The 13,562-nt window shown below is 46.2% G+C and overlaps 1 protein-coding gene and 1 long non-coding RNA gene across 5 annotated transcripts; one reads left to right on the top strand and one right to left on the bottom strand.

The window, feature by feature from the left end:
* Positions 1–53: 53 nt before the first annotated feature.
* Positions 54–10,929, top strand: LOC147259437 (uncharacterized). Of its 3 annotated transcripts, XR_015117279.1 has the most exons (4): positions 54–411; positions 2,330–2,534; positions 3,357–3,580; positions 8,590–10,929. It is a non-coding gene; the product is annotated as an uncharacterized LOC147259437 (long non-coding RNA). The 3 variants fall into 3 exon arrangements; XR_015117280.1 differs by lacking the exons at positions 54–411; positions 8,590–10,929 and adding an exon at positions 734–2,140 and having other exon boundaries at positions 2,290–2,534; positions 3,357–3,929; XR_015117281.1 differs by lacking the exons at positions 54–411; positions 8,590–10,929 and adding an exon at positions 735–2,140 and having other exon boundaries at positions 3,357–3,929.
* Positions 7,570–13,387, bottom strand: lmod2a (leiomodin 2 (cardiac) a). 2 transcript variants are annotated; one of them, XM_086209817.1, is made up of 5 exons: positions 12,632–13,387; positions 12,316–12,450; positions 10,522–12,078; positions 8,793–10,031; positions 7,782–8,642 (listed from the first exon to the last, which is right to left on the bottom strand). In XM_086209817.1, exons 3-5 carry the CDS (start codon positions 10,789–10,791, stop codon positions 8,520–8,522), a joined length of 1,632 nt encoding a protein of 543 aa, XP_086065943.1. In that variant the 5' UTR covers positions 10,792–12,078; positions 12,316–12,450; positions 12,632–13,387; the 3' UTR covers positions 7,782–8,519. The 2 variants fall into 2 exon arrangements, with proteins under 2 accessions (XP_086065944.1, XP_086065943.1); XM_086209818.1 differs by lacking the exon at positions 7,782–8,642 and adding an exon at positions 7,570–7,753 and having other exon boundaries at positions 10,522–12,450.
* Positions 13,388–13,562: the final 175 nt, after the last annotated feature.

The raw sequence follows: 13,562 nt of genomic DNA, 5'->3' as shown, positions 1-13,562 counted from the left end.
AACCGAAGCAAAAAAACGCAGCGGCGTGTGAGTTCCTGTAACATTTAACCACACTGATTATAATACTGCAGGTGAAAAAAGGGACATGCAGGTACTGATATTTTGTCATTCAGGTGCAAATTCACAGGTGCGATCGAAGAACATGAATCCAGCAGGTGAGGCGTGGCTGTAACTCACGTCGGCTGGAATCTCGTTCAACATTAAACGATTCCATACGGATCATTCAGAGGCCTCTTCTACCTGTAGAAGCTGTGTCCAGGTTAGCAGACGGACAGGTGAGTCCTGCTCAGCCGACCGACAGAAGGCAGAGGCCCGCAAGACCGGTGGAGGACCACCGCCCCCACCTGCCACTGCTGCTGGAGAGCCACAACACTGGGAGACCGGTGGCTGCCGGCACTCACCCCCCAGGGCGTAAGTTTCTACATAAACTGGATATACAGAACTGAACGCTCGTCTCCGTTACCAGGATGCTGGCGGTGACGGTGTCTGCCGCCAGGGGGAGGGATTCAGCGAGGCCTACATGTCGACTCCACATCCTAATATTACAAATGGCAGCCATGAGCTCCTCCTATTCATGTTTTTACTGTCTTGTGTGGAAGCTGGAGTTCGTCATGAACACTGAAGTGATGAGAATACAGAGCGAGAGGATGAACACCCTGCACATTAACAGGAGGGGCCGTCAACCCCTGCAGCACAGATAGGGACATTCAGTAAATATACCAGGTTCATGCTAATGCTAAATATACCAGGCTAATGCTAAATATACCAGGTTCATGCTAAATATACCAGGCTAATGCTAAATATACCAAGCTAATGCTGAATATACCAGGTTCATGCTAATGCTAAATATACCAAGCTAATGCTGAATATACCAGGCTAATGCTAATGCTAAATATACCAAGCTAATGCTAAATAAACCAGGTTCATGCTAATGCTAAATAAACCAAGCTAATGCTGAATATAACAGGCTAATGCTATATAAACCAGGCTAATGCTAAATAAACCAGGCTAATGCTAAATATCAATGCTGCATCACATGATCCTGACAGGTCCGATGACACCGGCCTGCCAAGAAAAAAAGGTCAAGCATGTGATAGGTGAACCTAGCGTAGTTTGCTCTGCAAAATCCAAAAATCATGCTTATTTTGTCCAATCAGGTCAGTTTTTAAGACGTGGGGTGGTAAAATAATTAACCTCCTTTATTACTATTTACTACCTTTTATTTTGGATAATGTGCCTCACAAAAAGCAAGCATTTTAACCAACAAACTTCAGAAAATAATGATTATCCATCAGCCAAAAGCTCAACATGGATGAAGGGCCTTTTTAGTGACTTTCTCCTGTGCTGAGGGGCCACCACGTCCCGTTTTAAACACCAACAGTTGTCGGCAAGAAAATTCACATCCCGCCGGCCTTGCTAGCGTTCTGCCATGACACGAATGTCCTGGTGGAGGCGCTCTCCCTGTCCCTCGCTGAAGTCTCCACAGTTTTGAGGGAAACTGTCCAAGTGAGATGGTAGAAAGTGTCTTTCTACCATACCAACTGTCCTTGTCTTGTTGGCCATTCCTGCCTGATATGTTGATCGTCAGCCCGGCTGTCCCACAAACACAAAGCATGGATACTTTGTGTCCCCACCGTCGTCCCAAAGCCAGTGCAACGACCTTGAGCTCTCCACACATCAACCCACCATGATCATGGTCGTTCAGAGCAGACAGCGACTGATCCATGTCGTCGTGGGTTCCTTCCATTTGCACAGAAAGACCAGGATTGAAGAACTTTCATGTCCATTATGGAGAAGAACTGCTTTGAGACTTTTGCTGGATGAGTGGATGAAGCGCCACTGATTTCATCAATCAGCCGCGACGACGAGTCTTTCTGGCCGGTGAAGAACTGTCTAAATTCTCTTCCACGCTCTCGGTACCAGTAGAACGTTGTTTCAGGTGCGAGCAAATTTTTCTCACGAAGACGAGAACCCAGAAGCTGTGCTGATTCCTTTGAGAGGTTCAAGTCTCGTGTGCGGTCATTGAGATCTGCTTGGGTTTGAGGTACTGGCCGGTCGCTCTCCTCTGGCACGTCTTCTTCACCATCTGTTCCGTCAGATTCAGAGCTAGATTCCTTTGCAACATCTGGATCAGGAACAGGTAGGTCTGGACCATGAGGGACTGGTCTTATGGCAGATGGACTACAGGATACTGAACACAATGCATGTTCCTGAGACTGATTCCTTGAAGATTTGTCATGCAAAAACAGCAGTCTGTCACATGACCTTTTCCCTCTCTCCATACCACAGGGACAGCAAATGGCACACTTTTCCTTTTTTATTTTTCCAGTGACCAAGTTCTCAACACATCGATGCGGCGAGCATGAGGCGCACACGGCCTGTCCTGGTCTCCTAGCACGATAAGCCGTCTTCACAAACTCAGTGACGTTTGCACGGCGACCAGGAAGAATCAGTGCCACCTGTAGAGCAGAACCTGTCAGCTTCACATTTTCGCTCCATTCTGGAGCTCCGCTCAACGATAAATGAGCCTCCAGGTATGAACAGGAACAGTTTCAGTTTCCAAGAATTAAAGACATACACCCAGGTGTGCAGGGAAAAGTTTCCTACAGTAAAAGACATATTCGGTTTCGGTTATTGTTTGAGTTTGAGGCTGCCGTAGTTTCATTTTTAACGTGAAATCAAAGATCAGGTCAGCTGAAGCCTTGTTTTGCTTGAATTAGCACTGTTTGAAGGTCCAAACGTGCACTTACATCTTAAAAACTTGACCTGAGCAAAGAAAATGGGTGTTGTTTTTGGATTCAGCGCATCAAAATATACACAAATCAGGTGAAAGACCTTTGACCTTTTTAAAAAAGTTTTTAAACGCAGGCCAGTGTCATGAGAGCTCTGAGTTTAATTCATAAAATCTGCCAGCGAGCAGGTTGGGTTCAGTGACCACAGACCAAGAGCCAAGTTCCCTCTCTTTCTGGAACTGGAAACTCAAGAGTTTCCCTCAACTCAGGCTGAACAAACTCAAGGGTTTTCACAAATCCGGCTCTCTGGGACCCCAGATGCCTCAACTAGTGCCCACAACATGGAAATGACTTCTGCAGCACTCGGCTCCTCACAGCAACAAGAAATGAAAGTTTTTGATTGATAAAAATATCAGAACTGGAGGCAGCAAAGACTTCAAGCAGGATCAATGAACACACCAGACAAGGACAAAGTGGTACCTTCCACTTTCCTCTTTATCATAAAAATATAAAAATTGATACGAAATAAATGTGGACTCCCAAAACAAAAGATATTCAACAATGTCCTGTTGAATCGAATCAGATTCTGGTTTCTGAAACTCAACGTTATGGTGTCTTTACCAGGAGGAGGAGAACACCGCCCTGGTCACGACCAAGAGGAGAACACCGCCCTGGTCACGACCAAGAGGAGAACACCGCCCTGGTCACGACCAAGAGGAGAACACCGCCCTGGTCACGACCAAGAGGAGAACACCGCCCTGGTCACGACCAAGAGGAGAACACCGCCCTGGTCACGACCAAGAGGAGAACACCGCCCTGGTCACGACCAAGAGGAGAACACCGCCCTGGTCACGACCGCACCACAATCACTCACCGCACAACACACACACACACATCACTACCACAAAACACCAAACAACAAAAGGCATGAAAAAAAGTGAAATTCAACTTTTCAACATGATACAGCACAAAAACAGTTTTGTCTTTAAAAATAAAAACAGAACACATTTCACAAATGTTAGAAAATATAAAAGGAATAATTTAAAAAAACGTGCAAAAAACATTGCAATATCCATGAAACGAAGATATTCAGAAATGTGAATTTACATGGGGGGGCGGCCCGGTGGAGCAGTGGTCCTCCCTGTGGCCCCCATCAAGAAGGTTGTGGGTGGAGCAGTGGTCCTCCCTGTGGCCCCCATCAAGAAGGTTGTGGGTGGAGCCCCGGCTGCAGCACGGGGTCTTTCTGGGTGAGTCTCCATGTTCTCCCTGTTCCTGCTGGGTTCTCTCTGGTACTCCAGCTTCCTCCACAGTCCAAAGACATCAAGAGGGACCAGGTTAATCCAGACTCTAAATTGACCGTAGGCGTGGCTGGGAGAGCCAATGGTTGTCTGTCTCTATGGACTGGTGACCTGTCCAGGGGGAAGGCTGCTGGGATAGGCTCCACCCCCACCACCCTGAACAGGAGGAGAGGGGGAACATGGATGTAATTTACATAGTGCGTCGACTTGAAGCAGCTCAGTAGCTTAGCAAACCACCGTAAACACCGAGCAGGTTCGCTGTCAACAGCTGTGCCTTCGCTGATAAACGGCTTCAGGTCACCTCATGTGCTGGCTATCATGTTAGCCTAGCATGCTAGTAGCGTGGCCTCTTGGCGCCGCGTTTTCTCCACTCACCCGTTCGGAGTTTCCTCTTTGACTCCACGTCTCAGAAGCAGGACCTCACTCACAAAATCGACCCGACAATAACACAACTCGTGCAGTGACAAGGTTCCACCGCATGCACGCCTCCATCAGAGCGGAGACACCTGTCCTCAGCGGGCTGTCACACCTGAGTGAAGCCTCCCTGTGCGGTCCAGAGCTGCGCTCTGATTGGTCAACAGATTTTGGCCTGTTAACTCTTTGCGTTCTGGAAACATTTTCTTTACTGTTGGTGTGGTTACACAAGCTAAAAACAGCAGTTTATATATCTATATCTATAGATACATATAGATATAGTGTATTCATTATTCCAAATTAGTCCAAAATATGACTGCGAAAACAGGATATTTAATTTTCACTTCTTCCATTGTGAGAATTATTACTTTTACTAGGCTTACTCAATTTTAAGTGAGCTCTTAAAGGAACAGAGTACCTGGCTCATGAAGTATTATTTTGTATATGAGGATAAATGAGAATCAGAAGTTGAGGCGCTACGGTGGCGGGGGTGCTGCTAATATTAGCATGGCGTCGTCAGACAGACGCGCTGCTGCGTCCGTCAGCGCTCTGCAAGTGGAAGATTTCATTTTCCTTCAATTAAAGTCCTCTTACATGGCGTTTGATTGAAGCCGTGAAGTGGTGTCGTGGGGGTGTCATGCTGGCTGTCCCAGCTCCCTGCTCGGGGGGGGTGGGGGGGCAAGCAGCTGCTTAATAAACTCTGCTATTTTTTTCTTGCTAAATTTAGATAAAAAGAACGTCCGGTGGTGATCAGGGTCCAGTTACTCCTGAAGCTCTGCCATGGCTGTGGGCGGGACCTCCACCTGGAGACATCAAGATTCTGTTTTCCAGTGAAAGTGTTTGAACATCACGCATCCCCAGCCAGACCACCAGGGGTGCTAGCCAGATAAATGCAGGACTTGACGCACACTTTCGTGGCGGTGATGCAGGCGTGTCAGGACATGCAGCTGAAGCTCCTCCTGACCGACCCTTGACCGGTCTTCACTTAAGCCACGCCCTCTTTTTTAAAGCATCAAACAACTAATTGAAACCAAAATTGATCAGAGAACACAAAACCCTTGAAAAGGGAAAAACTGAAAAGAAGCTCAAGCTGTTTTGGATGGAAAATTTATTTCAAATTTCTGTAAAGTTCCCATCTGCTAACATGGCGGCGGGACTGATACGCAGGCAGCCACAAGAGGGCGATCTAGAACTGCTGGCTTCCCCTGCTGTGAGTTATTAACTTCTGTTCGTTTAATGGAACCAAGCTCAGCTGAATGTTAGGCCAGTTTTAATAACATGTAGTGCGCCGATTTATACTTTGCTTGCCAGACTGCTCGTGCTGGGTCGTTCATTGTGTGCTGGCGTTGATCTCCAAGTGACTAGAAAGGCTGAATCCGCCTATTATTATGAAACATCCTTAAAAAGTACAACAGGAACAAGTGGTTCTGTTCAATCGACCCTGTTTGAGCTTGAACAGACATCCATGTAGAACAGGGTCCTGCGCTGGGCCGTGTGGGTGACAGACAGCGAGCAGCTGCTGCTGGCTGTCACCTCACATCTCTGAGTTCGTAGTGAGGTTTAATCCCTCGGTGACTCATCTTTATTAGAGAACACAGCGAGTTGATCCTCCACTCCAGCCGCCAACATGAAGCTGGCGGGTGAACCTCCATACCTTCAGGAGGTTCTGTGTGTGAGAAGTATTAATGAACAACGCGGCAACCTGGTAATTCAATTGTGGAACAGCTGCAGAGAAAACAAGTCTCCATGTTACAGGAATATGTCACTCGATTAAAGACGCTGCAGCTCTCAGCCAATCAGGTTCCAGCTCTCTGACACTTTTCATAAGTTAGAGATGATACAAAAGGAACTCGATCTGCTGCTGTCTTTGGGCCGTCACGGTCCGGCAGCTTATTAACAATATTCAAAAAATGAAATTAAAGCTCATTTTAGTATTGGTTATTACTTGATACTTTGCCATGTCTTTGCCTTAATTTCCTTATCTAATTTTGTTTATATATTTCTGTTCATTTATACATACATATATATATATATATATATATATATATATAAATGTGTGTGTGTGTGTGTGTGTGTGTGTGTGTGTGTGTGTGTGTACATATACAGGTATATATGTTACTGCACAACTCCCATGTCCCATAATAACAGTAAGAGATATTAATACTATTAATAATAATTAGATACTTGTCTAAAGAGCATTTCAGTTGTAGACATCATTATGTTTGTCATTTCTCCCCATAATTCACTTTCTTTTCTTTTCTTTTTTTTACTGCCAGTGCTAACTAGCTAGTGCTAACCAGGTCTACTCTAGATTCTGTTTCCAGGACAACAGTACACAAAATGGCTGCTAGGACCTCTCAAATACATGTGAAATACTTTTTAATAAGAAAATATAAATATATTTGCACTGTGGATGTTATAGTTGATATCTTCTCCTTCATACATGTCATTCATGCCTATATTTTTTTATTGTGCATTGGTTTCGTTTGTCTTTTGTGACACAAAATGTGTCCAAGTCGGCTCAAATAGGCGCATATTCAACAGACCAAAGAGCAGCCAAAGCTAATCTGGTAGCAACATCTCCTCACACAAGGAGTTTACTGACTAAACCAATGTACTGAATTATACCTGCAATGGCCGAACATCTGCTTTGTAAAGTCCATCATCCATCCATCATCCATCCCTCCATCCCTCCATCCCTCCATCCATGTTCCCCCTCTCCCCCTGTTCAGGGTGGAGGGGGTGGAGCCTATCCCAGCAGCCTTCCCCCTGGACAGGTCACCAGTCCATGGCAGGGCCAACACATAGAGACAGACAACCATTGGCTCTCCCAGCCACGCCTACGGTCAATTTAGAGTCTGGATTAACCTGGTCCCTCTTGATGTCTTTGGACTGTGGAGGAAGCTGGAGTACCAGAGAGAACCCAGCAGGAACAGGGAGAACATGGAGACTCACCCAGAAAGACCCCGTGCTGCAGCCGGGGCTCCACCCACAACCTTCTTGCTGGGGGGCCACAGTGAGGACCGCTGCTCCACCGGGCCTCCCTATTACATTAATTGATAAACTGGAAGTATAGAAGTCATATTCTATCAATCTGAAATAAAGAGAATTTATAGACACCAGACTGGATCAGAATAAAAACTTTATTTCTCTACAAGTCACAATATTCACAGGAACAAAATAAAATACCTGAAACAATTTGCTGCTACACTGTGTGACAACTTGAGTAGGAATCAACTCCAAATGTGAAATAAGAGTGAAGAGCTGAGTTGTGATCCGTCGGTGGGTTCAAGTCTGTGATAAATCCACCTGAAATAACGACAAATGACAGCAGACCTCAGTTTTTACGGCAGCAGTTACAACCGTTGAATCATATTTACATTAAATATGTCAGACCAGACTTCATATGGTATCACGGCAGATTCACGTCAAAGCAGTAGCTTCTTCGTTTTTAATTCCCATTGGCTTTTGGTGAAGGGAACCCATGGAAATGCTAACTTCCTGTTAGCCTACACAAACACCTCATCCTTGAATCGCTAACAGAACCAAACGTTTGTTGATGACTAGAAGAGCGACTACTGCTACCCATCATGAGGATGAAGAGGATTCCTGCTGGACACACCAGCATCCTGGGCCAGAGCTAGCTGATGCTAACATTTCCCACCCACCATTGGTCACGGTGCTAAGCTAACTAGCCTGGGTCTTCCTCAGTTTCCTCATGCTGCTCTATCTATCATCTATCTGGGGGCAACTTCCTCCAACATGTGGTGTGTTCCTTTAAGGTGCTGACAGATACTCGATGTCACCCATTTTGTTTTCTAGATTAGACAGTCGCTAACACCATGTAGAGTCGCTAACACCGTGTAGCGTCGCTAACACCATGGGTAGCGATGATCACAGGAAACACCACCGAATCCACTCTGCTGCACCTGAACTAGAACTGGACCTCATTTGATCGAAGTGCCTCAAAGCACGTAGATTCTGTGAAATTTCTGGGAAAGACAGAACCAGAGTTTTGCGCTGTTAACTTATACCATTCTCCTGGATGCATGTGTGGACGAATGGGACTTGTGTCCTAAAAGACCCTCCAGACTTGGTCCTGGTGTGAATCTGGATGCCTGTGTTTGTCTTCTCTCTCTCCCCAGCCGCAGTTCTCGGGGTTATCAAGCAGCAGTGGAGAAGTCGGACTATTAATAACCTGCCGGAGAGTCGAGGAAAGACAGGAGCTGTTGTCCGATGACAGCAGGCGCTCTCCCTGGTGGCTCTACTGGCTTTTGGAGGCTAAAAGATGCCTTGGATGCTTTGACTCAAAGATTCCTTCAAAACCTGATTAACCCGGAAGTCTTACCCTTTTCAAGGATCTGATGCTGCTCCCGCGGATTGCTGCCATCAGGTCATCCCGGCTCGACCTCTGCGGGGGGGGCAGGTGGGAGGATTCATCTCGTCTATTCTGCAGCGACGGCTTTAAGGAATTCTTCAGCTCTCTGAGAATATCAACGCTCTCCTTCTCGTTGGCACCGTTCTTGAGCTTCTTGGACTTGGGTTTTCTCTGGTTCATCTGAGCCTTCTGGCCTTTTGAGCTTTCGTGTTGTTTGACCATTTCGGCGATCTTCCTTGTTGGTGGTTCTAGAGACGGGCATGGCGGGGGAGCAGGAGGGGGAGGGTTTCTGCTCTGAGGTTCGACTGTTTTAGAACATTTTGTCACCTTCTTTGGTGGTCTGTTTTCTGCCGAGGAACCAGATGTTTGTCCCAAAACCTCCATGGGACTCTGTTCCTTCTTCTGCTGGAGCCGCCTCTGCCGCTGTTGGTCCTGATTTCGCGTCAAGATGCTGGTCGCTGCCATCCTCGGGCCTGGAAGTTCGAACTGGTAGCCGAGCTTAAGTAAAGTGGTGTTTTCTCTCAGCAGCTGGACCATCTCCATCTCCACCTTCCCCCCGCAGATGTGCCTCTGGTTGTGGAAGCGAAGCTCCACCAATGTCGTGTTGTGGTGCAGCGCTGCCAGCAGGGCCAGGAGGCCTTGACCAGACACAAAGTTGGACTCAATGTTGAGGTTTTTAATGGCGCTGTTCTCCCGAAGCATCTTGGAAATGGCAAAGGTGACCCGATCATCGGCATGGGTGTTGGCGAGGCTGAAAACGTGCACGTGAGTGTTTGTGCATAGGGCCTCTGCAAAGCGCAGCAAAGTCTCCTGGGAAATGTCTTCAATGTTGTTGAGGTTGACTTCACTCATTGTTGGATCGTCACTCAGAATTTTCTCCAGAGCTTCCTCGATGACGATGGGGTTCCCGCTCGCTCTGTCCGAGGTCACGTTGGGGTTTGTGGTTTCAGAGCTCCCGGATTCGCTGCTTGAGCTTTTTAATGGACTCTTCTTCTGGGTATATTTACTCCAAATCGGCGCCTCCTCTTTACACTCATCTCGCTTCTCTGCCCCATCTTCCTTTGCATCAGTTTTGCTGTAATCGCTCAGTGCTTTCTTCCCGTTTTGTAGCACCTTCTTCCTGTCGTCTGTGCTCCTGATTTTGTCTGGAGACTTGCTGGCGTCGCTGGCGTTCACCTGCTCTCCCCTGCACTTATCTGGGTGTCGCCCCTGCAGACGATAACAGGATGGAAAAGTGAGGTCGTACCCTGACATTCTCCAGCCTCCTCTAATTAAAATCCCCCTGCAGTGCTGGCTGGCACTCAGTAACCCTGCCGTTTCTCAGACTGCCTGTATTTTTAGACGGTTTCCATCCGTGTTTTGTTTTTGTTTTTTGCACTTTTTTTAAATTTTGCAATTGTTTGTTTTGTTCCCAATGGGAATTGCTTGGCCCTTAAAGCTTGGAAGTGTTGTACAAAGGAAATAGTGAATAGTGAACAGCAATCATGTGACATCATCAGCGTAGTATGATGCAGTTGGGTGCACTGAGCGTTTTCATGTCAGCCCTTTTGTTGTTTCTCAGAATGCGATGTGGCAGCTTCAGATAAAGACTCTAGTTTTTGCATGTTGATTTCCAGAGTTACTGATAATTCAGTTGCATGAGGATCTTTGCAGAGTGATTTGATTTGTTTGACGTCCTGCCGATGACGTCCTGCCTCACCTGCTCAGGTTCGTACTCCAGCTCCTTGTTCTCCAGCTTGTTCTCGTCCTCCCAGTATTTCAGCAGGGCGTCCCTGTCAAAGGTCCCTGTTGGAGTTTTGGCAGTCTGGTCTTTCTGCCTCTGGCCGATGGGCACGTCGTCATCGGGGTCGATGTCGGCCAGCTCCCTCTCCAGCTCCTGGAGCTCCTCGGAGGAGAGTGTGGCCAGCAGCTCATCTTCATCTACATCTTCATACTTCTTCAGCTCCCTCTGGTACCCAAAGGTGCTCATGGTTCTCTGCCGGTTCTAGATTTTCTTGATACTCTTCCCTGATTACTGGAATCTGTTTATGATTCAATCTCTTGCATGCTGCATCAGATCAGGGATGCTGCAGGCGACTGGTGGTGGATCACCAAGCGTTCTCGTTAAACTACTAGTCCCAGCTGACAGATCGAGAGGGGAGGGCTGCCTGCCTCTGATGGTCTTGTCTTTTTTTAGGGTGTTGGGGGGGGGGGTGAGATAGGCTTATGAAAGGAATGTGAGCCCTCTGAGTGGCCTGTGCTCATCAGCGACTCGTGCCTCGAAAGAATCGAAAGGGAACACAACGCCACGGGGAGACATCAGCGATGAAGCTTTGCAGTGTTACATAATGTGTCAGGATACTCAGAAACATGGTTGGGGTGTTGTTGTTCTCCCTGAGGATGGGGAGGTGTCCAGTACAGCTGAGGACTGATGGCTGGCTTAGAGGCTGCTTCAGGGCACAGCAACCTCAGGACTGAAAGGGTTTCTGAGAAACAATCTCCCAAATTTCTGTTCATCCCCACCAAATACAACCAAGTCCAAAAGCCTGAGCTAAAACAGGAGTGGACTCGCTTCATAAAACCAACTTTTGACCCCAAAAAACCTAAAGAGTGTATGCACGAGCAAGATACATCTGATGTCTCTGTCAGTTCAGACATGTTTTTACATGGACTCATGCAGAATCTGCACATTTGAAGACCACATACACAACTAGAAACCCAGTTACCTTCTGGGCCACATCTGGTCAACAAAATGGAGAAACAGGCCAATGGTTGAAAATAACTTCTATTCAAATGAGTTGATCATGTTAAATTAAATCACTTTCAAATTAACTCTCATCGATCATCTCATCCTGCGCACGGCAATTCTGACTTTAAATCCTCAAACAAAAAATTTAGAACTCTTACACAGTTTGGATGAATCCAGATAAACAACACAACAAGACCTTAATGAGCCTGTGGACCCTGAAGGTCCCTGGCTTCTACTGAACTCTCAGTCTATGTTCACGTCATCATTGCATCCACAAGTGTGTTGACCCGAGGGTCGGTCCCTGTGTGTTTGGCGGGGGCGGTTTGTTGTTCAGTTGGCATGGCAACAATCAGAGCTGTGCACCACCACACAAGCAACTTTAACACACCGTTTGTGGTTGTCATGTCACGTTACACGTCTGAGGTGGAAAGGCTCCAACTGACATAACACCGCTCTCTTCCTTGACCTGCTGTAAAGGTGACCTTTGACCTGGATCGCAGCTCATTAGCATCCAACTGTGCAGCCGCACTGAGAGTGGAAATAAAGGTTCCGTCACAAAATAAAAGTGGAAGGCAAAAGTTAAAGGTGTTCACAACACGAGGCACCAAAGACCTCTGCTTCCCTGGGTTGACAGGAAAGGCAGCTGAAGTTTGAAACATGTCTGTGCTCACCAGGAAGTTAGCGTCATCATTTGAATCATTTGAAAGGAAATGTTGCATTTTTTATCCTACGACATTCATCTGAACCCTTCACTTGGCTACTTACAGTTGCCAGAGAAAGATTTTTGTTGCGAAAACATGATAGAACCTGATGAAAATGTGCTTGAAGCATCCAACTTCAAGATGACATAATCAAGTAGCCCAGGTGGTACACGCGTGAACTTCAGAGGTCTGGAAGACACTGGAACACACAAGTATCATAAAGAATGTGTACTACTGATACTCAAAGTCAGCATCAAATACTTCTTTACTGATGCTGCAGTTGAATTTTGAACAGAGATGTTTATCAGAGTCCTGATTTATCCAACAATTAGCTGACTAGCATAACTAGCATAAATATCTGATACATTTGTTGATTGTACCTCCTCTTGTGTCTTGACAAGGTTTACATACATTTGATCATAGGTACCATAGCGTTCACAACAATGTGTAGCATAAGTAGGTCATTAGGAAAATAAAGAAAATAGAAGATATTGATACATTGTACAACTGGTGTCCATTGTGTGATACCGGTTGCTTTCTAACTGCTAACAGATTCCAGTTCCCTTGTTGCCATGGAGTTAATAAATTGCCTTGCCTTGTTCCTGTACACTATTATATTTGACTTATTCTCTCTCATCACCTGTACAAGAAAGTACTTTAACATGGTGAGTTATCTCTCCTAATTATGTGTAACAGCTGTCCCAGCAACTCAACAGATTAACGGTGAAACCTAAGATCGGCTGGATGGACACCGTTAGCCGAGTTCCTTCTGTGTCACCTGAGAATCCTGTAATGTCCTAATTAGTCCTTGATTATTGTCTCCTTTTAATCTGCATGCACTGTACTGTCTTTGAGCACATTAACACACACTTCCAGCTGATGTCAACACAGTTTGGAGGTCATTCAAAAATACCGTGACCTCGTTCTTTCATCAGTTTCTCAGTTGACCCCACAGAATGTGGAGCCTTGTTGTTGTTGTTGTTGCTGCTCCTGCAGTTCAGGAGGTTAAATTTAGAGTTTTTGCTGTGGTCACTGTGACCCTGTTAGACTGTGGTAATCAGATCACACCAGGACGGCTCTAAATACAAGTGTAAATCAACACAAAAACGCAGCGCCATCGGAGGCGCATTCATAACCAACGGTGAACAGGGTTGTATGTCGTGTAGCTCCCCAGCAGGAAGAACTTGTGATTGTAACGTCCTTAATTATTTGTGTCTTAGGCAATAGACAATTATTATGCAAAAGTTTAATTAAAACATGGCACAAACATATGAACAGACACCAGAAACATAGTAACAGAAATCTATATTT

This window comes from Aulostomus chinensis, chromosome 7 (assembly GCF_037954235.1).
Source record: "Aulostomus chinensis isolate RoL2024-O1b breed Wild chromosome 7, RoL_Achi_v1.0, whole genome shotgun sequence".
NCBI classification, from domain to species: Eukaryota; Metazoa; Chordata; class Actinopteri; order Syngnathiformes; family Aulostomidae; genus Aulostomus; species Aulostomus chinensis.
The sequence above is the reverse complement of the archived record's forward strand: the minus strand, read 5'-3'. Positions and strand labels throughout refer to the sequence as shown.